The 26,792-nt window shown below is 44.8% G+C and overlaps 1 protein-coding gene across 1 annotated transcript in view; it reads left to right on the top strand.

Moving 5' to 3' along the window:
• The first annotated feature begins 7,870 nt into the window (after positions 1-7,870).
• The window catches only part of SERTAD4 (SERTA domain containing 4), a 30,031-nt gene continuing 11,109 nt past the window's right edge, over positions 7,871-26,792 (top strand). The window contains exons 1-2 of the mRNA XM_081854939.1: positions 7,871-8,131; positions 22,342-22,585. Of these exons, the coding sequence (XP_081711065.1) occupies positions 22,357-22,585 (229 nt within the window). The 5' untranslated portion in view covers positions 7,871-8,131; positions 22,342-22,356. The remainder of the gene's footprint in view (positions 8,132-22,341; positions 22,586-26,792) is intronic.

Below are 26,792 nucleotides of genomic sequence, written 5' to 3'. Positions count from 1 at the left end.
TGTTGTGCTTTCCCCTCACATAAATGATTCTCATTTGAGATTTTCATGTACACTGGCAATAGTGTGGGCCACACTTTCACATCCAGCGTCCCCATGAGTAATAACGGGTGTTCCCTTGCTGTTCTGGGAATGCAAATGAAGCAATCAAATGACCACCTCCTGGTCAGCTTGCTAGTAGTAAGTTAAGTACAGTAACCTTTGCAATACAAAGTTTATATTTTCAGAAGTGCTGCTGTCTGGCCAGTTATATCCTCTTCCTCCTTCTGAGTAGGTACACCTGTACATCATGCTCTGAGAGCCAGTGTGGTGTAGTGGTTAAGAGCAGTGGACTCGTAATCTGGTGAACCGGGTTCGATTCCCCGCTCCTCCACATGCAGCTGCTGGGTGACCTTGGGCTAGTCACACTTCTTTGAAGTCTCTCGGCCTCACTCACCTCACAGAGTGTTTGTTGTGGGGGAGGAAGGGAAAGGAGAATGTTAGCCGCTTTGAGACTCCTTAGGGTAGTGATAAAGCGGGATATCAAATCCAAACTCTTCTTCTGTCGTGGATGCTTTAGTTGAGATTCCTGCATTGCAGGGCATTGTATCCCTTCCAACTCTAAAATTGTATCCTTCTATGATGCTATGAACTGTTCTTGCTGTCCATTGAGCAGCAGATTGTGTTTAAGCTCTAATATTAACTATGCTGTTTCTTCTAGCTTCTCTAGTGCAGAATCTGCATTATGGCAAGGAAGGACACATTCCATATTGCTCTTGAAAGCGAATGTAGGCCATCAGTATGTAATAACTGGAGCTGGAACTCTGCCAGAACACTTGGATTAACTACCTACATGGAGAAAATATGGCCTGGGGTCTTTAATTAACTGAAGTAATTATCATCTCTCCTTTACATCTTATCCAGCAGATGGCATCTCCAGAAAGTCAACTTTTCCTTACCACTCCTCCCATACTAGGGGCACTAAAACTGCAAACAGGCAACCACTGAGTTAGTGTCGTCAGCGTTTACAGCACCAAATATAAACTCTATGCAAGCTACCTTCATGTAGCTTACAGAAGATACTACTTACATTAACAGTATGTCTTCATAAGATTCAATAAATTCTCTCAGCAGCGCATGGGACTTAGCCGAGGATAGTTAGAGAAGAAAGGGTATGTACTCTTAACCCAGCTGTTCCACTTATTTCTAGGAAACGTGTTATTTTTGCCAGATAACTCATTTCTCTAGATATCATTTGTCATTTTTGCAATCATTATTTTCAAGTGCAGAAAGGATGCCATTTGAAAAGTTAATGCATGAAATATGTGGATATCTAGCCCAGTCCTCTTTTTCCAGCCTTTTCTGTCAGACAACAGTCAACATTTCAGAGTAGATCATCTTTGCCCCTGGCAAATGCATATAATTGAATGATTTGATTATTGCCAACAGTCCAACACGGCCAAGAAACATTTTATTTCACAGGGTCACATTCCAAATGCATTAGTTCTTATGAACAGTATTTTTTCCCTGCTAAACAACTCACACCATAGCTGTCTACACTCACTTCCATTGAGCAACAACTCCAGCTCAGTTCTCCCCATCACTATTTATTACAGGAGCTCCTATGACAAAGTAGGGCTAACTATCAGCTTGGCAGTTGCACTGCAGATGCAGTATTCTCATTATATGTTGCTGTGAACCAGTTGTTACTCAGAAATTTGCAGGTTTCCAGGTATTGAAAATCTTGGAAGTAGTGTGTGATATACTTTGGTATCTTAACAGCCACACAGCAATCAGTTTTAAGTTGGCTATTCAGCTTTGTTCAAGTGGTGTTATATTACTCCCACTGTTCCAAATTATGAAACACGATTGTTGCAAGAAAAATCTTAATTCCCCTTTTGCTGCATATCTTGTATGAACTGCTTTTTTCTCAAAAAGTGCAGGAAGTATTAAGCCACTGGAAGTTGCAAAAATTAATTAAAAAATTAAGAAGTCACCAGGTCTAGATAGTACACAAGAGTTTCAAAAGAGGTCAGATGTGAAATAGTGGATTTTTAAAAATAAAATTTGTCATTATAATCTGTTTATGGGGTGTAATGAATACATCACACCCCATAAAGTAGGGGGGGGAGCTTATTAAGTATTGTTAAGATTTTTAGTTAAAACAATTAAAACATTAAAAAGATCAAAAACCACGCTTGTTGGTTCCCTACCTTCTTTCTGTCTTTATTAGTTTTGTAATGCACATGGATAAGGTTCTGGAGAAAGGCATGTGTTGCATCTCCCATCATCGCAAGAACAGTGCTGTGCAATACAGGAAACTGCTTAAGGAAACTGGCAAGTGCTTAATTCACCCTTCATCTCCAGTCACTGCCTTGTCGCCTCTGAATGTTAATAAATAGTAAGAGGTGTGTTATTATCTAATAACCAGGGTGCCTTACATACACACACCCCCCCGCCTAGGAATTGGAATTCATAAAGAACTCCTCAAATAATTCTCAGTGTCCAAGTGCTGAGGACAGCCTCCTGATTTACTGCAACATCCTGAAGACCTTCTCCCTATGCCTCCCGCCTTGGAATGAATAATATTTGCACTCCAGTTTCTCACTCTTTCCCTGCCTCCCTCTCTCCAGCTCTCTTGCAAGTGCCCATGCTGCTTTGCAGCAAGATGTATTTGTGTTCTAACTTGCCTCTTCATCCCAGTTCAGTTCCCCACATGTCCTTCTGGCACCTGCCACTTTTTCTTCTCCATATTTGCTACAAGGGTCTTCCTGCCTCTCTATTTCTTATTAGTTTTAACCAAAGAATTGCCAGTCCATCTTAAATTATAGTGCCTATATGATCCATCTTTTATTTCAGTAAAAACCTGCATGTTATTCAATCTTTGTCTTTTAAGGTTTGGCCTGTTGTCCAGTTACTGGTATGTGTAATTTTCCCCATGACTTTGCGCTGAAGACCCAACGTATGTTTCTCTCATACATACACATTTCCCCAGCACATGTAAATGAGGGCATGCAGCAGTAACCCCAAAGATCTGTGGTGGGACCTGTGTTATTTAATTTATAGGGGTCAGGGATAAGCATTGCGGTGGCCAAGTCTGTGAATGACATCAAATGATTGAGGATGACAGAAACCAGTGAGCTGTGTAGAGCTCTGGAAGGGCCCTTCCCAAGTGGGTGGCTGCAGGAGATTGAGATTGTGGTTGATGAAACCCCGTGACCCAATGGGTAGCAGTGTCACATAAGACAAACTCCATGCTGGTCTTGAAAAAAGGCAAGGGACTGAAAATACGGCCGCTAAACTGTACACACTTGGGAGTGGGTCCTAGGGAATCTAACAGGACTTACTTCTGAGTAGACATTGATAAACTGTACGGCAAAGCAGCAAGCACAACAGTACCCCTATGCATGCTTATAACCATAGTGTGAACACACTGAAATACTATGTGCAACTCTGATCATTCCATCTCAAAATGCACATCACAGGGTTGTGAAATGTGCAGAAAAGGGAATCCCCAATGATCAAAGGGTTGCAGCCTCTTTCCTGTGATGCAAGATTAAGTGTCTGGGCCTGTTTCGCTTGGCGGGGTTGGGGTTGGGGAGTATCTGAGGGAGTATCTAACACAGATCTAACACATCATATGGAGAAAGTTAATTTATTTCTTCGTCTCTCTGCTATATCAATGGAATCTTATTGCATCTCAGTAAAAATTAGATTTAGGACAGGCAATGGAATATATTTAGGATAGACAAAATAAAACATAGAATCATAGAACTGTAGTGTTGGAAGGGACCGCAAGGGCCATCTAAGTCCAACCCCCTGCAAAGCAGGAATCTTTCTGTCCAGCATGGGGCTGAAACACACAACCCTGCAGTTAAGAGTCTCCTGCTCTCCCAACTGAGCTGTCCAGTACAGTGTACACAACATGTCCATTTCAGTTGTGCAATTATAACTCTGAGCATAAATATGCAACTGAACGGCAATACATCTTCCATTTTACGAAGACAACTGTCTAACACTAAGGGGAGCTTCTTTTGAAATAACATATGTTGAGAGATTCAGGGCAGACAAAACAAAGTACTACGCAGCGCATAGTTAAACAATGGAACTCACTCCCACAGGAGCCAGTGATGGCTGCCATCTTGGATGGCTTTAAAACATGGCTGGCCCAAGACATTTTGGCACCTGAGGAGAACCACAAAATGGCACCCCTTCCTGCTACGCTAGAAGAAGTGGGTGAAGCTCTACATCAGGAACAAGCTGTGTGTGGGAGGATAAAGATCTTTATCAGGAGCAAGGGAGGGGGAATAAAATCATCCCGCTTGGACTACTGCAATGTGCTCTACGTGGGGCTACCTTTTGTTAGGATATTTCCGTTCCACCTTAAAAGGGAGCAGGCTGTTTGTGTCACAGCCTACGTATTTCCTGTTCACAGGATGTTTCTGTTGTGTCTATGCTTTCGTTTCTCTGTCTGTGCCTGAGACATTGAAGCAGGCAGTCATGTTTTCTCTTTGTTCTGACCAACGCTGAATAAAGTTGTAAATAATGCTCTCCTGCGTGCATCTTTCGCTGTGCGAATTCTGCTGATAGAGCGTGCATCAGCTCTGGAATGTGGCAAGCTATTTCTGGAGCTCGTGTCGCTAATTGAATGATACTGCGTGTCTACGGGAGATCGATGGATCGTCCGGAATCGACGTGGGGTCATGATCGCCTTTGTCTCCCTGGCAGGATCCCAACACCTTTGAAGGTGACCCGAAAACTACAACTAATCCAGAATGCGGCAGCTAGACTGGTGACTGGGAGCAGCCGCCGAGACCACATAACACCGGTCTTGAAAGACCTACACTGGCTCCCAGTACATTTCCGAGCACAATTCAGTGTTGGTGTTGACCTTTAAAGTCCTAAATGGCCTTGCCCCAGTATACATGAAGGAGCGTCTCCACCCCCATCGTTCTACCTGGACACTGAGATCCAGCACCAAGGGCCTTCTGGTGGTTCCCTCGCTGTGAGAAGCCAAGTTACAGGGAACCAGGCAGAGGGCCTTCTCAGTAGTGGTGCCCTCCATGTGGAACGCCCTCCCACCAGATGTCAAAGAGAACAACAACTACTAGACTTTTAGAAGACATCTGAAGGCAGCCCTGTTTAGGGAAGCTTTTAATGTTTCATGTATTACAGTATTTTAATATTTTTTTGGAAGCCGCCCAGAGTGGCTGGGAAATATATTATTATTAGTATTATTATTATTATTATTATTATTATTACTATTATTATTACTATTACTATTATTATTATCCTTACCAGACAAATGAAGTGGGGAATCAAAGACTGTCAGGTGGGGGGAGAGGGACCTGCTCTGAAGAACACTGGGTGGGTGCAGAGCCCAGGAGATCCCACAGAGCAGCCCCCACTATTTCCTTTCTTAAGTGTGGGAGGAGACCAGCAGTGTCTCCTATTCACTGAGGGCCTGCAATAGAGGTGGCATGGGGGGGGGGGACTGCCAGGGAAGCGCCTCTAAGGAGTGAGCTGCAGCCATTGTTGCCACCTTGGCTGCAGCAGTGGACAATATATTCCTTTGCTGACTATGGATGCTGCCGTCCGAGGTGGTCACCTCACCTCGTCCCATGGGTGGGCCAGCCCTGCTTTAAGAGAGGTTTAGACAAATTCATGGAGGGTAAAACCAAGTGGTGAAACTAATGCCTGATGCAAACTTTCATAATTCTATAAAATCAATGTACAAATGAGATGGGCATATTTGCAGATGCTAATTCCCCAAACTTGATATTTGCTCTGCTGTCTGATTTTTCCATCCTGTGTTTCAGACCCCTCCAGTGCCTGACTGAGCAGTACACTTGAGGCACTATATAAAAATGCATTGTTGCTAAATATTTCAAAACTTTGTGACCTTGGAAAAATCCCTTACGTTTAACAACTCTAGGAACCCATCTATGCCAGAATGCTATAGTGGACTTTGGCAAGCTAGTTAATGTTGGCCTTTTTGATATTCATTTTCTTATTCTTTTGTTATTGGTTTGTCTTCATGCTTGAAAAGCATAGTATAACCACATTTAAAGACCACATTTAAAGATACAAGATCATTGTATCTCCTTTCTCCTTATACTGTTGGCCCTATACTGTTGGTAAAACAGACTGAAAACTCACCTACTCTGTTGCATGATGTTATGATATATCTGATGCTATCATAGTTCAATGCATCTAAGAAAATGACTCCTAATCCTTAATATGCAGGAATCCTTAATGTGCTATTCTACATATTTTTGTAATGAGGTTGTGATATCATCATCATTATCATCAAATTAAATTTATACACTACCTTTCATCAAAAGATCTCAGGGCAGTTCACAATTTTCATATAATTTACCCTTTGATTTAAATCAGTGTTTCCCAAACTTGGCCCTCCAGCTGTTTTTGGACTTCAACTCCCATCATCCATAGCTAGCAAGACCAGTGGTCAGGGATGATGGGGACTGTAGTCTAAAAACAACTGGAGACCCAAATTTGGGAAACACTGGTTTAAAGTAATGAAATAAATGGTCTGCGAGTCATAATCACTATTGTATTAGCTGCAGTGCTTCTTGTTTTGTGGACTCCTAGATGATTTAGACTTGAGAAAACAAAGGTAGCTCAGAAACCAAACAGTTCAGTGACAGAACAGTTCACTGACAAACCCCAGTGAAACCTTCCTTTGGGGGCCGAATATTTTGGAGATTTGTTGATCTTCCATATTTTTTTGGAACGGTTTTGGCTGGAAATATGTTTTAACCTGCCCAAAGCCCCCAAGATAAGAATTTTAAATTAGCACAACCTACACTGCGGGAAAATGCCGGTAGATTCCCCAGACTCGGAGCACATTTTGCCTCATCGTGCGTTCATTATAGATGCAGCATGTATCAACGACGGCAATTAAACAGCAGGCAATCTGTGAAGTTCACCCTATAAATAACCAGAGTGAACTTCACCAGTTGCCCTTCACCCTAGTTTGCTATAATGGGCGGACCACTTTCTGATAATAATTCAGCCCTACCTAGTCGCCTTCCCGCCAGAAAACCAAAAGGACCCACGTTCGGTTGGACCAGACGTCGTCCTTCTTCTACCGCCTAACCCAGTGCCCAGTCTCCAGCAGGGAGCCGTGGCAATGGTGCAGGAAGGTACAAAGCAGGGCATGAAGGGTCTCCCTCAGCATCTGGCGTCGAAAGGTCTCCTGCTGCCTCCCAGGCAGACGCAACGGCAGCCTCGAGCTCTCCTCCTCCTCCTCCTCCAGATCGCGGCACCTGGCCTCCTCCTGCCTGGCCTCGCAGCAGCCCCTCATCTGTTTCCTATCAATGGCGCGCTGGCTCGGGGAGGATGAAAGGGCGGCAGGGCGGGAAACGCCAGGCTCTCCCCCTAAACAACAATGGCCTCCTTGAGGAGAGAGCAAATAAAGCCCTCAGCCCATGTGTGGCAGGAGGAGCCATTCAGCGGGGAAAGGGGGCGACAGAGGCTGACTGAGGGGGTCTTAACCTGAGGGGGGATGGCGTGAGGGGGGGGAGGGAAAGGTGGCTGCCCTTTCGCCTTAGCTGGACACGGAGCGGAGGAGGCGAGAGAGAGAGAAAGAGGGTTTTATATTATATAATTTGTATTAAAGGTTTTCTTGAAGCGGGGAAAGGTTTCCTCACACTCTCTCTCTCCCCCAGCTTTGCTTAGCCAGCCAGCCAGTTCCAGCGCCTCTCTCGCGTCTCTCCTATTCCTCTTCTAACCCTGGGGGCATCCTGAGGAGAGCACATAATATAGATATATATATACGCGCGCGCGCACACAACATACAGTATAAGCGTGTACACACACACACACACACACACACACACAATCTTTTACTATTCATTCAGGGGGGCATGAATGTGCAGAAACAGGACTGACTGGTTTCACGCGCTCCTTCGCTTTGGGAGCGAGCCTCTCTCTCTCTCTCTCTTCATTATCATCCACCACAACAGCCGCCTGCACACACTATAGCGAGGGCGGGAGGGAGGAGGCAGCCCTCGCGCCCTCAGGAGCAGCAGCGGGCACTGAGGGCAAAGCCTGAGAGGGGCCGCCGGCGGGACCTGGAGCGAGGCAAGCGCAGCCGCAGCCGCTGCTCCCAAGCCACGCAAAGAGCCGCGGGGTAAGGAGAAGGTGTTGCGGTCTGGGTCGAGGGGTGGAGCGGCCGGCGTGGCCCCCCGAAGCGCGTCTGGCGAGGAGGACGAGGAGGGGGGAAGGGGCTGGGGCGGCGGGGGACGCTGCTACTGCGCCCAGGGTTAAAAGGGCGCCCCGGAGATGGACTCCGCTTTCGCTCCGGCGGCGCTGGCGCTCTCTCTCCCGGCGCAGGGATGGCTCTTCAGGCGCTGCCTTGGACCGGGGGGAAGGAGATGGAGGAGGAGGGGGAGGAGGAGGAGGAGGCAGCTGAGGCGGGGAAGGCTGTGTGTGAGAGAACGGGGGAGAGGGAGGGAGAGAGAGAGACCCTCCAAGCCGCTTGAGGAAGAGGAATAAGCTGAGGCTCAAAAGTGACCGCCTGAAGGAGGGACATGACGCAGCGGCTGTGGCTCTGGCGCCTTTTTCCTGAGGGGAAGGTGGGGCGGCCGGGGGGGGGGGGAGGCAGATACTGAGGTGACCGGCATGTGTTTGTGTGGGGAGGCGAGCTGCCTCTTCCCTGCAGCCAGCGCCGTGGCGACCTCTTCCCCAGCTTCTGCCCGGGGGGTGAGAAAGGGGTGGTGGTGGTGGTGGTGGTGGAGGCGGCGGGAGCTGGCAGCCTCTCGTCTTTTGAGGAAGGGTGAAAGTAGCGGGAAACCAGCCGCTCTCCTCCTCCTCTGCCCTCGCCGCTCCCTCCCGCCTCCCGCCCTCTCTCCCTCCTTCGCCAGAGCGCGCGCGCGCGCCGTGCCAAGCTCTCCATTAGGGAGAAGCTCCCGACTCTTTCCGCGGGGTTATAAATAACCGGGCCACTTGAGTTGTAATGACAAGGCGCCCCTTCGCCAGCCCTCCCTTGAAGCATCCTCCTCCTGACGGCTCTTTATGCTCCAGGGCGGATACAATGAGCAGGATCCCGGGGGGGGGGTGAGGGGGTGGAGAGAGAGCTGCCGAGGAGTTGCTCCCCTCAGGCTCTCTGTGACTGGCTGGCAGAGCCTGTCATGGCTAGAGGGGTGTGTGTGTGCAGTGATTAAGATACACGTGTATCTTGCCTCCCCGATGCACGTGTGAACACACACCAATACCACAAACTGAATTCCTCCAGCAGGGATGTATGGAGGCGAACCCATTTTATGTGCTGGGTAAAACTCTTGGGGGGGGGTGTCCACAGCCTTCAATGGGGTTTGGGGGGTAGGTAACAGTCGTGGCCAGGTGTGGGGAATGGTGGTCTGGTACAAATCTGCAGCTGGAATGCGCCGTTTGTGCAGGAAACCCATAGGGGGAAGAAGAGCTGGCCAATGCAAACGCGCCAAGGGGCTGGATGTTTGCATTCAGAGGCGGATTTCTGAAGCAGACGACGGAAAAACAAGCAAGGCAGCGTACCGGAGGCGAAAGGCGCTGAGCTCATTTGGTCCACTAGCAAAAATGTGGACTGTATCAGCTGCCCGATCCCTTCCCCGTTTTCCCCTCCTCTAATGCAAGGAGCTCCAATACTGTGCCGTGTAAATAAATTCGGAGCGGAAGAAAACTCGGAAGCATCACTTTTCTTAATTCATCCCATGCGCAGCTATGCAAGGGTTATGGGTGTTTACCTGGTTTTTTACTTGAGCCCCCCTCCCCTGTCCACCTTTCGTCCTCGCTAATTTGAGGAGGTGTTTATCGGCAATATTTTGCTGCAGTGCTTCAGCGCAGGAAGATAAACGACCCCCATTTTCCCCGCTTGCCACAATGACTCCATCATTAAAAAAATTCCCAACTTGGAGCTAAAAACGGCAACTTAAGCAAAGCCCCTGAGGTGGGGAGTTGGAGGGTGGGGAATACAGAAGTGGGAACATTAAAAAGTCACTTCAGCAGCTCCTATTTTCATTTGCAGTGCCTACTTTGAACTAGGAAGGGTTAGTGAGCTGCTGCAGACATTTGCAAAGACTGGATTCAATTTTGGAAACCTGTTGCCAATATTTGTGAGTCATTTCCTTGGAATCCTACCTTTGGTGTTTATTTCCCTTAGAAGGATTCTTGTAAAAGTATAATAATAGCTCTTAAACTTCATGGAAAGTAGCACAGGCTACAGTGAAGACAACTTGCTTTTTGCTTCAAAACACTTATTTTGGTTTTGTTTGCATTATTCAGTGGACAGAAGAGAAGGCGGCAATGTAATTAACCCATAAAACATCTAATTTATTGTACCAGTGACATTTGTGTACTGCTGCATTAGGGTTCAGAGTCAGTTGGAAAGGCAACCTTAATTGGTAGTTCTTTTTAAAAGAATAATTAAAGAATCAAGAGAACCATCTTGTGATTTTAGAGGTCTTTGTTAAGAGGAGTGGTTTGCTTTGTCAACCCACTCAGAGTTCCTTGACCCAATTTCTTTAAGTTTTATACCATTCCAGCACAATAACAATACGTATTAATTACAGCGATGTGAAAACTTAAGATGCACTATATAACGGCTAGAACTTTTCTCCCACTTGATATGCAGTTGTTTTGCAGGTTAGGTTATCTTAGGACTGTTTCCCACATAAATGTTCTGTGTTTTTATAGACTTCAAGCACATTGCTAGAAATACCTCCACGTGAAAATGTTACATGAAGATTAGTCATCCATGCAACTTTGGGTCCATGAAGTGTAGAAGCAGGGGGAATCTAGGATTATCTGGTCACAAATTAATCCAAGAACATGTAAGTGGTAAACAGAATGCTTTTAAAAATCTGAACTCAAAAGAGCATACTGAATCTAAAAAATATCAGCATTGCCATTAGTATGGCTGTTAAAGTGAGGCAGTCAGCACTTGAGGCTTTGTTAACAGTCTTAGAGATCTATAAGCAACTTACTGTTCTCAAAGTACTGACAGGCTCTTGGCTAATATCTCACCATACCATAAACCAAATGGAGCCCAGCTTCCTAGATACAATGCATTTGCAAAAATCTTCATAATGTAAATTAATTCATGTTCCAAACTATCATAAAGAGGTGACTTTTCTATTCCACCTTCAGCAAGGAAGTAAATACTAGATACCAATGTTGTATTGAAAAACTAGAGTGATTTATAAAGAGCAATCTTCTTAATGCTTGCCCTGTCTCTCTTTCCTGATGTAAAACACACACACACACACACACACACACACACACATCCCAAATCTATTTCTTATGATTATTGATGTTATATCTTTTCCTAATGGTAGTTTCTAAGAAAACTGAATGGGAGTGATGCCAATTAGTTCAGCCCATTGCTTAATTATCACTTAATTAACCCCCCAACATTTTAAAAAGAAAGTGCAGGAAATCAAGCTATTTAAAACAGCTGTTTCTAGGGATCCCAGAAGAGTAGTAATGAGATCCTGAGGCCATACTTTGGAATACTAGAAACACAAAATGCAGGTTCTTTTAAAAAAGAAAAAAAGAAAACCCCAAAACACCCCAGAATGATTTGTTTTCTCAGTGAAACAAAATGATAGCCTCAAGAAAATAGTTTCAAGGCATCTATGGTATAAGATGAAAAAAGTAGTAGTGTATGTTTCACATGTGTGACCCCTCAGATCCAGTTCCTTTGATGTCCAGAAAAAAATATGTAAGGGCTTGTATTTGAACCTGGAGAACACTGAAGGTAAAAGCAACATTGGTTGGACTCATATAATGCAGTTCCATATATGGGGTGAGGTGGGGGGTAGGGGATCTGAGATATGCATATATTCAAAATAGAACAATATTTAGCCAGAAATGTGTTTTTGGTTGTTGTTGTTGTTTTTGGGGGGAAGCATAGCTGCTTTATCTGAATGAATGCTAGCACAGTACTTGTAAATTTAAAATATTAAGTAACATAATTTCATAAATAGCGAAAGATGGTGTTAAACACTTCTCTTCCAGAGAGGTTTATATGCTCATACAGCTCACTCACTGGCTTCATGTTTTTTCTTGCACTAAAACCATCAACGGAACCAGTGAATCGTTTGTATTTCTTTTTTTGGGGTGGGGGAAATGAACAGCCGGGGGGGGCGGGGAACGAAGACAATGACACACTGGACTTCTTTAGAAGATCAGTAGTTTATTTTCTTCTTCTTCTCCAGGATATTGAAGCATGAAGCTGTTGGCAACTAGACTGGTGATTCAATGTTCGAACTAGATTTTAACCCTCATGCTGGTTTTGGAACATAATACAAGTGTAATCCAGTCGTTATCTACATTTCCAGAGTAGTACTTAACAGGAATGAATTGAGTAATAATTATGTTGCCAGTCAGATCAGCACTGACATGGGAGAACTAAAGAACCTGTGTAACTTATCTTTCACATATGTCTACATTTGCCTTGCTTTCTTTCGTCTTTCACTTTACCATTTCCTCCATCTCTTTGTTCTTTTATCACCTCCTATTGGGCCATCTGCCTTTAAACTAACTTAAGGGTGAGCTTGCTCTTCTTCAGGCTGGTCTAGACAATGAAGTCACCTCTCACTTTTTAAAACTTGGGCTAGTGCATAATAATACTGTACCTAGAGCTTTTAATTTTCCACCTTTCTCGTATGAAACACATTTCTGTTGCAAAATGCACTTGGAGGGGCAACCTGCATTTTTTAATTATTGTTTTATAACTACTGTAAACACAAGGATTTGACAAACATTTCATATCCACTATTTTCCCTCCTTTACCATGCTTTTGTTACTGCCACTCGACAACCATGGGGCTGTTCTAATGTGTCATTGGCTTAATGTTTCTTGTGGGTGACACTCTAGACATGGTGTTCTCAACTGGTTAGGAAGACTGGTGATCTGAAAATGGAAAATGTAATTGTCAGTTCACTTCCTGCTGACCATTCTCTTATACATGGATAGACCTATTAGGAGGGTCTGCCCCCAGAGATTGATGGATTCAGATCAATTGCTTAAAACCACCAGGGAGTTCCCAGTTAGCATGGCTGGTACTGTCAAAGCCTAACTCTCTCTGTGGGATATGGAGGTGACCCTGGCAATTGACACAATCTTTCCTAAGCAATCTTTCTCGTTAAACAGAGCCTGTTCATCTTCCTGATTTATTCATCCCAATTTATTATTTATTACAAAGCAGTTTGGGGTGGGGGGTGGCTCGAATGCCAGTGACAGAAAATTTGAACTGCAGTCTGACCAAACACAGGTAAGAGCTCATTTTGGAGCTTGTTCTATTGTGATGATAAAAGCCAAGAAGCAACACCTTTCAGCCTCCATTGCAGTGCCATCCAGTTGAGTTTTCCAAGTGGTTCAGGGCTTTTTCCACTTTGTATTGCAAAGTGATGTAAGTGGTCCCTCTCTGACTTCAAAGGTAAAAGTTGCTCATGTTCATCTTAACTTGGATGCTACTTTCCTGTAATCCATCCTATGGACATCTCCAGTACAGTGTATAGTCCTGATTTGTTGGATGAATTTATTGTTTAGGCCTGAAGATGCAGGGGGGGGGGGGAGGGAGGTACTTGGCCAATCACTTGTGTTCTCAACCTTTCCCTTACTGACTAGGTTAAGGTAAAGGACCCCTGGGCGGTTAAGTCCAGTCAAAGGAGACTATGGGGTTGAGGCACTCATCTCGCTTTCAGGCCAAGGGAGCTGTCATTTGTCCATAGACAGCTTTCCGGGTCATGTGGCCAGCATGACTAAACTGCTTCTGGTGCAATGGAACACCGTGACAAAAGCCAGAGCACACAGAAATGCCATTTACCTTCCCACTGCAGTGGTACCTATTTATCTACTTGCACTGGCGTGCTTTTGAACTGCTAGGTTGGCAGGAGCTGCGACAGAGCAACAGAAGCTCACTCTGTTGTGGGGATTCAAACCGCTGACCTTCTGATCGGCAATCCCAAGAGGCTCAGTGGTTTAGACCACAGCTAACTAACATGTAGCAGGAGAGATCACTGGCTAAGTCTAGGAGGTAATTAATGACTTGTGTGTCCTTGAAAGAGGGGGTTACCTGGCTACCTTGAAGTGATTAGTGATGAGACCACTTCTAAATACCCCTACTTTGGACCTCAAGGATTTGAGTGACTTTTGGCTGTTAGCAAATCTTTTCTCGGGCAATGTGCTTGAGTTGCCATACAATCCAGGCACTCAGATGAGACTGATTATCTGGATCCATTTCAGTCTGGCTTTGGGCCCACATTCTTCATCAAAACAGCTTTGGTCTCTCTGGTGGCTAATCTATGCCAGGAGTACAGGCAAAGTTTGATCTTGCTAATTCTCCTGAATAGGCTTCTGGACTGTGTCTAGGAAGAGGATTTGGGGGCACAGAACTTCAGTGGTTCTGATTACCCCTCCTCACATTGGCTTCTTCTGACAATGAACCATGCATTGACCCTACATTCTTCATCCTATCTCCAAAGATATAAATGGCAGATTTAGAAAACAAAACAAAAGCTGAGATCCTCAGAAGGCGTGGTTCTGAAATCACTGCAAAATTCTACATTCATGTTGAATCGTATAATACATTGGATGTGAGATCAAGTAAAACCCTTGCCTGAAAGCAGTTTCCGGCAATGAATAGCCAAATTGATCATGCCTTTTTATTATTCATAGTGGATGCCACACCATTCCTGAAGTGCCTGAATTCAGGAGGAAATATAATAATACCAGGGTTCTCAGATTTCATACAGATTGTAAATAGTTACATCAGACACAGCTTCTTCCGTTGTGATGGTACAGTGGTAAACAAGTAGAAATGGCAACCCAGGAAAGTGAGCTCAAGTACCTGCTAAAAGGAAATCAAGATACCAAGAACAAACTAACATGTAAGATATAAGCATCCCTGGACGCTTGTGACACTTTAAAGACTAACAGATTTATTATGGCAAATGCCCTGTATACACTTTTTGGATAAAAGCCAACTTTACCACATGCAAGGTAAAAGTAAGGTACCCCTGACCGTTAGGCCCAGTCGCGGACGACTCTGGGGTTGTGGCACTCATCTTGCTTTACTGGCCGAGGGAGCCAGCGTACAGCTTCTGGGTCATGTGGCCAGCATGACTAAGCTGCTGCTGGCGAACCAGAGCAGCACATGGAAATGCCATTTACCTTTCCACTGGAGCAGTACCTATTTATCTACTTGCACTTCATGCTTTCAAACTGCTAGGTTGGCAGGAGCAGGGACTGAGCAACAGGAGCTCACCCGGTCGCGAGGATTCAAACCGCTGACCTTCTGACTGGCAAGCCCTAGGCTCTGTGGTTTAACCCACAGCGGTATGCCATAATAAATTCTGCTAGTCTTCAGGGTGCTAGAGTGTGTAAGCGTGTGTCTGGTGGACTGGGTGATGCAAGACAATTGTCTCCTTTCCTTTATGCCTAAAATAGAAGGCTGAAGCGCCTACTAGTAACTAGCTTCAGTTTGAATCCATTCAGTACAGGCCCTGTGTCAATTTAAGTGGCAGTCTGGAGTGCCCCCATGCAGATGGACAAAGGCACATAGATAGATACACTTTCCCATTGCTGCAGAATGTACCGTTTTGTGCAGCATCACAGTTTTGTACCTTATAGTGCTCAGAATTAGTCATGGTGTGTACTGTAAACATGCAAAAAATGAGAGGTCACATCCGCACCACATGCTTAACGCAATTGGCATCTCTCAAAGAATACAGGGAACTGTAGATAAGAATGCTTGGAATTATAGCTCTGTGGGGAATAAACTACTGTTCCCAGCATTCTCTTGGGGAAGCCATGTGTTTTAAATATATAGTGTGGATGTGATACCCAACCCCCCCCCAACTCTAAATGAATTGAGAAGACCCTCCCTGCTTAAAAAACAACAACACCTACTGGTGCTCTTGACATATCCATAGTAATACATAGTTTTCAGAATTCAGCACAATTATCTTTGATTATTCAGTGACTAATCCCACAAACCCACATTTCTAATTATCCAGACATTGTGGATTGTTTCCAGACCACTTGGATGAGTAAGGTTATAATCCATCCTCAGTGTTAGAAACTGAGATATTCAAGCCAGGAGCTGAATGGCACCTTAAACCTAGGTTACGGACGCAACAATGGAATGTCTAGGCGTGCTTTTTTAAATAACAAGAATACAAAGCTGAAAATGAATGAACTGCAGCTAAAATATTATGTACATTTTTCACATGGTCCAGTCCGTCCCTGCACACCCCCCTAATATTCTTAAGAGAGTCTCTTCTCCAGTCTTCAGAGAGTAGCTGGAAGTGGAGAGGCAGAAAAAGGTCCTCCTTTCCTTCCACTCTTCAATTTTATTCTGAAATCTTAGGCACAGTACTGTGCCCAGAACTCAGAAACTGCTCACGCTAATGAAACTCCCTGTCGCAAAATGCGCCTAGAACAATGGGAGTTTTGAATGCTGTCCATCTCTGCCTTTCTCTCACCAGCTTCTTATTTTGTGAAGACACTATCTCACATGGTACCCAACTGTATGTCACCTAATAAAATGATGCATCACCATTATGTTTTGTTGATCATATTTTAAAGCATTTGAGTCTGCAGCTGGCTTTAGGGTCCTAGTGGGCTGGGAGGAAGATTACAAATTTGAAATAAAATAAATTAATGACTAGAACTGTCAAACTGTTACAAATAAATATTCTTCCATCCAGCTATGTAAATCTCATTGCATTTTCTTATAAGCACAGGTAAGCATAATGGCTTCATACAACTAAGAAATCAAAGAGTTTCAGAATTAGCAATACCACATGCTGTTTCCACAGAATATAGGGTAACTAATGAGGCCCTGCCAATACCAGGCATTGCTTCCACCTTTACTTTTTGGCCTTTAGGGATTTTAGTCAGATTTGCAGCATTATTGTAACAAGCATTTTAAATTTAACTTCTGTTTTAGTGGCATTCTGGAAATGCATAAAGACCCTTTTTCATTGACATTGTGAATGGCATCATTACAGTTCTCTCATTAGCATCATAATGACTCCAAAGGAATAGTGAGTGAAAATGGAGTAGTTGCTGAAGGAATAGTGAGCAAATGGAACAGTATAGCACTGCATAGTAGCCTCTTACAGAGCAGAGCTGCATAAATGCAAGAGGAGTCTGACATTTTAACCTTCAGGCTGCTTTGGATGCCTCAGGGTGTTCTCTTAATGCATGCATTCGGCTGGCAACAGGGAAAATCTGTGGTAGCCTAAGGATTAAGAGCTGGATTTAATAAAAAATATAAAAGGTCTGGTTTCCATACCACACAAAGCCTTGCAAACAGATTTTGAAGCCTGGATCTAGCCACAAATCAAGGCTTTATGTTACACTTCTTTGCAGAAAATATGTAGTGCACTGACTTCCCACCCTTTCATTACAACGAAGGATAGTGGTGCATTACCAGTAAATAACTAAATGTCAAGAACTATGGAGCTGATGTCGTATAACAACTTTCTATATGACACACTAATGGAAATCTTTAGGTGCAATAAGTAGCTTCCATCATTCTCTTTCTTTGTCACGTGCCTAAAAGCCTAAAATTTAATCCCATGCTGCATCCCAACAAGAGACAGAATGTGGGCCTCTGATTGGCAGATGAAGGGGTTGGCTTAGTCTTCAAAGGTGTCTGCTGAATTCTACAGAACAAAGTATGTGGACTGTGATTGTCCCTAGGCATGGCTAAGAGGAAAAAGCTGCACCCCAGCTACCCAACAGTATCTTTCAATGCACCCCTTTACTTTCTCAATATACGGGTGCTGTGTTCGAATACACTTAATCATAATAATAGGTGTTTTGACAGTATATAAGAATTACTGTGAATCTTATGGCTGAAAAACATGTCTATAGCTTAGTTGGTAGAGAGTGAGACTCTTAATTTGAGGGTTGTGGGTTTGAGCCTCAAGTTGAGCAGAAATATTCCTGCATTGCAGGGGTTGACTACATGACCCCCACAATACCTTCCAACTCTATGATTATATAATCTGGTCAATTTCTTAGTTTAGGTTCTGCTTCCTGGAAATATCTGGTGGACCATTGTGGGAACCTGGTCCTTGACCAAGTAAGCTCTTCATCTGATCCAGAAGGGTTCTGTGTGGGGTTTAACAAATCACGACACTTTACTACAATTATTTCATAAATATAGTATTTGATCCACCAGGCACAGTCATGAGAAGACTTATTTGCAATAATGTATTAAATGTGTTGCAGTATGGTGGTTCAGGTTGCCTTCTGATTCCATGACACCTTGGTAAGTTGAATGGCGCAAGCAGCGACTTGCGCTTCCAAAATTGCAATGTATTTGCAAATGGGACTGGGCCTTCCAGCTCTGCCCTGTTTCCTGGGCAAAACCCCTTGCAGGCTTATTTTTAGGTAAGTTTCACATAAGGATCTAAGATCAGGTTCTGCTCACTGGTTTGACACGCCAGCACTTGTTGCTGAAAAGCTTTTTGGAATAGCTGATATATGGACAGTCTCTGGGACCTCTCCCTTTCTGGCACTAGCCAAACAAAGCAAGAGAATTTGTGCAGTACAACTGAAGTATGTTAAGTTGGGGTTTTTGCTAATCAGCCATGCAAAGAGCTGCTGCTGTTTCACTGCTCAGAAGACAGGTTAGAAAAACGTGTGGAGTTGCCCTGGGAATCTAGTGCTCAATCTTCTGCATTTGTTCATGCAGCAGCCTTTAGCAGTGGGCAATTAAAATAATATTTTCTGGTGGTTTTTGTGTGTGAAATCAGTAGTGGTTGTAGACACTCCTGGAAATAAGAATTGGTTTCTTGGATGCACAACATTCTGTACCCTTAATTGGGAGGAAGTCCCAGTGAAATGAAAAGGCCTTGCTTGCTTATGAATGAGCATGCATTGATTGCGATGTGAATTTTCTACCTAGTAGAAATTTAAGTAGTTCATGCTGGCTTCTAAAAACTCTTCCTTAGGAACAACATGGCACTCTGTGTAAGTTAGTATGATAAAGTGGGACAGTATGCACAACAGCAAATTGATATGTGACAACAATCTTCAGACTGCAAAAAAATTACAACAAAGATAAATGTAATGAATTGAGCAAAGTTTGGCACTGAAGATTTCTCAGTGTTTACTTAGCAAAGAACTAAAAAGCCGGAAGCATTGGAGCAGCAGAGGTGTTCTAACATGTATAGATTCCGAGACTCTCCACTGTTTTGGATTAATCTATGTATGCAAAAAGCTACTGTATGCAAAAAGTTATTGTAACACCCACCCCCGGTATTTCTGAATACCACCTTTTGCAATCTTCCATAATATTTCTCTTTCACCTCCTCACTAAGGCTGCAGTACCATGCACATTTACTGGGAAGAAGTCCCATTGAATTCAGTAGGACTTACTTCATGCATAGGAAAGCGCCAAGTTACAGAAGCAATCAACAGTTTAGAGGAATGGATTCTCAGTGTGTTGCCTACAAAATGTGTGTGCTTGAGAGGTAAAAAAGGTAAAGGACCCCAGGATGGTTAAGTCCAGTCAAATTCAACTATGGAATGTAGCACTCATCTCTACTTTCAGGCCAAGGGACAGCTTTTCTGGGTCATGTGGCCAGCATGACTGAACCGCTTCTGGTGCACTGAGCACTGTGATGAGTGCCAGAGCACATGGAAACACAATTTACCTTCCCACTGCAGCAGTATCTATTTATCCACTTGTGCTGGTATGCTTTCAAACTGCTAGGTTGGCAGCCCGTCACTTGGATTTGAACTGCTGACCTTATGATCAGCAAGCCCAAGAGCCTCGGTAGTTTAGACCACAGCGCCATTTGTGCCCTTTGTGCTAGAGAGCTGTAATGCAAGGCATAAGATCTTTATTAGGCCTGATGCAGCAAGGGCAATGCATGTATGAAGTAAAATAGGTTTCTATGCATTTATCCATCTGGACTCCACTCTTCTTTATGATGTTCACTATAGCTCAGTCGGTAGAGCATGAGACTCTTAATCTCCGGGTTGTGGGTTCAAGCCTCACATTGGGTGAAAGATTCCTGCGTTGCCATGGGGTTGGACTAGGTGGTCCTCGTGGTCACTCTCCAGTTCTGTGATTCTGTGGTTTGTGTTTGAAAATCTATACTGCTTTTACTCTACCAAAATGGATGTACTCAAGTCAGCTTTGAAGACTGACCATCATGAAAAAACCTTTGCATTCAACAGCAGTGTTTTAGAGAGAGTGTGTGGATCTAGCCACTTCACAAATGGGGTCACACAGCAATAATTGGTTCAGTGAGGGAGATACTGCAGCTTCAAATGTGGTTGCCTCTGTTTTCACCATTAATGAATTGGCTCCCTTGTATGACTTTATTTAAAATTTATGTAAGACAAATAGTAAACCCCAAAACATGTGGATCTCTCTTGTAGGAAATTTAGTGCTACTTAAGTCCTATTGAAATCAGTGTGGATCAAGTTAGTGGTGAGTAGTTTAAGCCCCATCAATTTCAAAGGGGCTTAACTGTGACTAATTTGCTGGGGGCAGTTTGAGTGAGGATGTACTTCCCTAAGAAAGAAAGGAATATATTTCAGACGCATAGCTTCCAAATGCAGAGTTATGCAACAGAATCCATGGATAAATGACAATTTTGCAGTCTGCTAGACAACAGAATAGGTTAAGGAGCCCGGCTGCTAAATCTGGAGCACTTAAGTATCCTTTCCACATTTTTCATCCAGAAGCCAGTGGAAATATTGCAAGGCTTGATCTGTTAACCATTTGTATCTGGGAATTTCAAAAAGGTGGTCCTTCGCTTTTGGCCCCAGCGCTATGTGCAACTGCAATTCCTCCTCTCACTCAGTTGAAACAGCAAGGGGCTTCTCCAACCAGTCTCGAATATTTCTTGTTTCTTATTGTTCTAAGTCTTGACCTCCTGCTTCGTCAATCTTGTCCAGACAGACTTTAATTTGTAACATGCTGCTGGCTATCCATTCCCTTTCCAACTTCTGCCTCCCCCACCCTGCCCGAATTTGGAGGACCCTGTTGTCTTCCTGCAGCGGTCCTGACTTGAGAAATATATGGAAAGAAAACAAAAAATCTTGTTTCTTGGAGAGAGCAGGGGAAGATGGGGGAGGCGCCTGGCTTTTGTGCCAAAGAGTAGGTGAATTAGTGTAGAAAGTGCATTGTGATGCGGTTTGCCTGCCTCTTTCAGAAAGTTCTCTCTCCCTCTTTCGCTCTCTCGCTGCCATGGGACTGGATGGAGAGCTCACACAGCCTGGCTCCGGCCCCGGAGTCCCTGCTCCTGTTTAATATTCTACTTGCTCCACTGATGTTGTGCTTGGCTCCTGTGGGACTGCAACTCACGGCTTGAAACCGGAGCCAATTTTCTGTCTTAATCTCCGTGTTTTGACTGGAGGCAGATCCAGTTCAGCCCAATCGGGGCTGGTGGAAACAACTACCTAAGAGTCTCGCTCTGTTTCGCTTGGGGAAGGAAAAAAGAAGGGAGGAGGAGTAGGAGGAGTGGGGAAAGAAAGGGGGGAAAAATAAAGGAAGGGAAAAAAAAAGAAAAGCCAGCCTGCCTGCCTGCCACACATAAGAAACACATGCAGGCAATGTCGTTGGCGAGGTCGCTGTGTTTGCGCGAGTGAGACCGGCAGAGTATGCGGAGAGAATAAAGTGATCGTCTGGCAATCTTGCGAGCATCCCTCGGATCGGTTTGTTGGCACTTTCTTCTTTCGGGAAAGGAAGAGGGGATCGCCGCTGAGCCGGAGCGCAGAGAGCAGCGGCGAAGGGATTTGGGGGGCAGCCAGTCAGCAAGCAAGCAAGCAAGCAAGCAAGAGGCGGCGGGGAGGGGTGGGGTGGGGAGAATACTTGCCTTTCCGAGTGGAAGGGGCTGCGGCGGCGCTCCGAGCTCACTTACCTGGAAGTAAGGGCCCCCGGAATCCGCGGCACTTACTTCCAAGCAAGTGCGTTTGGAGAGGGGCGCGTTTGGAGAGGGTCAGCTCTTGGGTCTGGTGCCCCCCCCCCGCGCGCGCGCTCCTTCAGCAGGAGCGTGTGTGGTCCCAGGGCAGCTGGGAGTGTGAGCCAGAATCCGTGCCAAGCGAAGACAAGGAAGGCGAAGGGGGAATGCTCCCGAGCGCGTGAGTGCGAGAGGGCAAAACCTGGGTGAGAAAAGGCAAAGCAAGAGGCTGGGGTGGAGAGAGAGAGAGAGAGAGAGAGGATCCCTCGGTGGCAGCGGCAGATGCCAGGCAGACTGCGGGGCGCAGGCAGGCAATGGCCGCTGCTGCTGCCGCTCGGGCAAGGCAGGGCAGGGCAGGGCAAGGGGCGGGCGGCTGCTTGCCTGCCTGACCTGACGGGTCGCGCTCTACCTTTGTCTCCACTTGCAGATCGGAGGCGCCGCGATGACTCTGGTGCTGCCCCTGAGCAGCTTCTGCGAGCCCATTGTCTCCTCCGAAGGAGCCGCCGAGTTCCAGCCGCTGTGGGAGTCGCGCTGTTGCAGCAAGAGCAGCCCCGCCTCGGATGCAGCCGCCGCCGCCAGCAGCAGCAGCAGCAGCAGCAACCCGGGCCAAGCGCAGCCGCTGCCGCCGAGCAACGACAGCAGGGCAGCGGCTGGGCAGCCCCCGGCGCCAGGTAAGGAGGTGGCTCAGGGCTTGCAGTCGGTTGCATCAGCATCAAACCACCATCTCCGGCTTCTTTCTCCAAAATCGCAACAGTGGTGTGTGTGTGTAAGTCAGTAAGCATCCAAGTCAGTAGTCATCCTTGGATGCTTACACCAAAGAGATGTGGGCAATATATGGCCTCCCCCCTGAGCGCGCGCCGTGTTATCCTCATAACAACTCCTCCAGGTAGGTCAGGGAGGGACTGAGGGCTCAAGGTCACCCAGTGAATCCTGTGCTGAATAAGGGTCTAAATGCCCACCTTGTCCAGTATCCTCTTTCCAACAGGGGCAAACAAGATGTTCCTGGAAAGCTGGTGGCCAGGTCTGAAGATAAGAACCTCCCATTGTTGTTGTCCTCCTCTGGTACACAAGAAGGACTCTATCTCTGCACTTGAAGGCTTTGTTCGGTTATCAGGGCTGCTCCTGCCGCTCTGCTCTGTAAGGAGAAGTGTCAGGGCAAAGGCATTTGTGCAGAAATCTTTTGCGGCCACTTAGAACTGCCTTAAAGGATTAGCATTTTAGTTATCCGGGGAGGCTAGTTTTGCACCACCTGCTCCAATGCACTTTTGCAGGTGTTAAGATCTCACTCTGAGCCCCTCAGGTGCGGGAGATAAGTGTGGGACAAAGACTGAAGGTGCCCTGACTCAAACCAGAGGAAATAGATGCTTTGCAGTGGCTGGCTTTGAAAAGAAAAGAAAAAATCAAAGAGACTCACCAAATCCCAGAGCTTGCTTTTGGTGGTACAGAGGAGTCCCAGAGCATAAGAGGGAATAATAAAGACAAAAGAGTGTCTTTGGGGCATAGTCCTCGCAGAGAGAAGATGAAGCGACAAATCTGTGTCTAGATGATGCTACTTCAGGCTAGGGGTAGGAATTAACATGATTGATGTTCCTCTATACAAGGTGTAACACACACACACACACAGAGAGAGAGAGAGAGAGAGAGAGAGAGAGAGAGAGAGAGACTCCAGGTAGATAATCTGGGATGCCATTCAGATCAACTGTAGGTCATTGCTCTCCCTGACATGCCTCTTTTTGGGTGGACTTTATTTTTTGGCCCCAGGGAGTGGCGAATGGACATGAACTTAATCACAAGAGCTCCTACCTGCAGCCTGAAGTGATATGGTCTAGAGATGATTTTTTTTTAAAAAAATATTTATTACTTTTAAACCTTACAAACAAGAAGAAAAAGAAAAGGAGAAAAAAGAAGAAAAAAACAAAAGAAAGAAAAAACAGTACAATACAATATATAAACAATACACCACACAACATTAATGCATTAAACTAAACAAAACAGAACAAAAACAATTTAAAAACATACATCATACCATTTCAATGCCTTATCTTTCATTCCCTTGTTTCATCGACTTCCTCTCACCTCCCTTTTTGTATTCCACTTCTATTAATTGTTTCAGCAAATCCTTTCCATCTTTCACTATTTTCTGTCATATAAATATCTTAACTTATTTTAACCTTATTTCCATTAATACTATAATACTTATTTATGCTTAACTCCTTATAACACTTCTACTAAGGCCATATAATTTCATTCCAACATTTTTCTAACACTCATTAATTTTACCCTATTTCTGTAAATAAACTTTAAACTTTTTCCAATCTTCTTCCACCGTCTCTTCTCCCTGGTCTCGGATTCTGCCAGTCATTTCCGTCAATTCCATATAGTCCATCAACCTGGTGATCTTCTATCCGAGGCTCTTAACTCTTTTCCAGGTCCCTTCTGCAAATCTTCTTCGTATTTATACATACACTTTACTTTGTCTTCTGCTGATCTTGTTCTTAATTTCCTTTCTTTGATGCTGAAGAGTAGGTCTCGGGGGAGCTCCAACCTAACAATGTTTTTATTCCTTCTCGACATGTCATCCACATCTCCGTGGTTAAAACTAAAATCCAAAAGATATTTCAGGACGTGTTTCAAAGTCCCTCCAAATCTGCAGGTCCCCACAACTCCAATTTCCTCCTGACCCAGGTCCAGATCCCAAAGGTCAGTAAATCCCTGCATGAGGTGATCTATCAAACTTTCCTTCTCCAGTCCAAGCAGAGTTCCAATCTGACTTTCTCTGAATTCAATCATAGAGGGCAACAACTTGTAATCATCAAATTGCCTCTGTAAGGCTGGGGCTCTCTCCCTCTCCACTTGTATTACTTTAGGTTCAACAACCACAACTTTCTCCCTCGCTTTCTCCACCATTTGGCATGTCAAAGTAGATTCCTGTATCGGTTCCTGAATAGTTTCTGTGTAGATGTTCACTTTTTGTCCCAAATTAGTCACTTTTTGTCCCAAAATATCAATTTTAATATTCATCACATCCGTCTTCTTGTGGAGCTGTTCCAATGACTCACTTATCTTGCATAGTGCAATCACTAAGGCTTCTTCTGTCGACATTCTCAAGCAATCCAAGGTCAATCTCACAGTTTTCTCTTGCAGCTGGAGATTCCACCAGCCCAACTCTTGTAACAATTTCAAAGGCTCCCTTAGCAGTCCATTTCCAGGTTCAGAGCGGTGGTGATCCAACTTTCTTCACTCTCTCCTGCAGGCTTATGCGATCCAAAATTTCCCCCCTCTTCTCCTGCCTCCAAGGGGGGTTTAATGATTTTAGTCGATGGAAGTTTAATCCTTTACATAGGACTTTCCAAGACTTTAGCTTACAAATTCTTTGCTTCAATCTATTGTTTGAAACCTCCCCGTTTCGGTGCCAAATTAAGACGTTTAAAAATCCAATTTTCCGTTCTACTCACGGGTAGTTGTTTAGAATCAAATTGTCCACAGGAAAAAGTCAGCGCTCTCTGGCAACAGCAATGCGGCATCACTCCGTGAAAGAAGCAGTCAATTCGAAGCACTGCGCTGCTCACCCCACATCGCTCCGGATCCCTGAAACCGGGTCTCCCTGTGAGTAGGGGAGGCGCAAAAGGTGCCAGCCAAATCCCACGTTCACAGGCTTCTCCCGCCTGTGATTTTTAGTGGGTCTCCGCCTTCGCCGTGGCGGCCAGACCCTGATTTCCACGGAGCAAGTTTCTCCCAATCAGAGGAATTCCGCCATTGCCGGAGGCGCTAACCCAGAAGTCCGGTCTAGAGATGATTTTACTACCTCATCATGCATCTGAGAACCAGTCTTCTGTATTTGCAGTCTCTTAGTGCACACAGAGTATCCTTTCCACATCGCTGAAGGCCTTACACATTGTCAATTGAGTGGCTGTCAATATATATTATTTTAAAATGCAGACCTAGGCATGGCTTGTGGGAGATTTCCACTGAGGCTACAGTGCACAGGGCAGGGGAGGTCTAACCTTTTTCTCCCCAAGAGCACTCCTGGAGGAGGGAAAATCCCTTCACTGCAAAAAGACATAGAAAAAAGTTTCCATTGATGCACATGAAAATCCAGTCCCTGCTCCTACATACCTAGGATTAAATTGCCACCTCCCATATGCCTGCAAGCTGCACAATTAATATAACATGTAACATGTAGGCGGCCCTAGGTTTCCACAACATCCTATCTGCAATCTGAGTTCAGGACAAAACTTTGTGGATTTCAGGGACAACGCTATGATTTATAGGAAGATTTGAATACACCATGCTCCCATGGTCTAGACCAGCCTTTGCTAACCTGGTGCCCTCCAGATGTTTTGGACTACAACCCCCCCAGCCTCATCCAGTTGTCAGAAGTTGGTCTAGATGAGAAGTTGGTCTAGATAATCCCCTCTCGTTCTATTCTTATGCACACAACAAGAGAAGTATGGAACTGCTTGTGGAATTGTGGTTTATTCTAGCCAAAGTTCCTTAAAACAAATCAGGGTCAGACAGATCCAGTTTTGCTGAATAATTCTGCTTAAAATTAAAACTCCCCAGATGTTGATGTAAATGTGGAGCTGTGGATAGTTATGAAATAAAATTGGAAGCTTTTAAGGCACCACCTCTTGAATACAAAGAAGGTTGCAAGGAGAGGGGAGTGCATGAGCCTAAAATTATGGTATGGGAAAGTGAAGGTCCACAAGAGCTTTCTAAATCATATTTTTAGAGGACCTTTATACCAATCATGAGAAAGGAATAAAAATCTCCTTGAAAGAAAGACCCCATGGTGGATCTCACCAATTGAGGCTTTAACGGTGAAGAAAACAAACATGGAGGAAAAAAACGCCACCTATGAAGAAATGTTAAGAAAAA

Source organism: Podarcis erhardii (assembly GCF_964252035.2).
Source record: "Podarcis erhardii genome assembly, chromosome: 3".
Classification (NCBI taxonomy): domain Eukaryota; kingdom Metazoa; phylum Chordata; class Lepidosauria; order Squamata; family Lacertidae; genus Podarcis; species Podarcis erhardii.
This window is presented reverse-complemented; position numbering and strand designations above follow the sequence as displayed.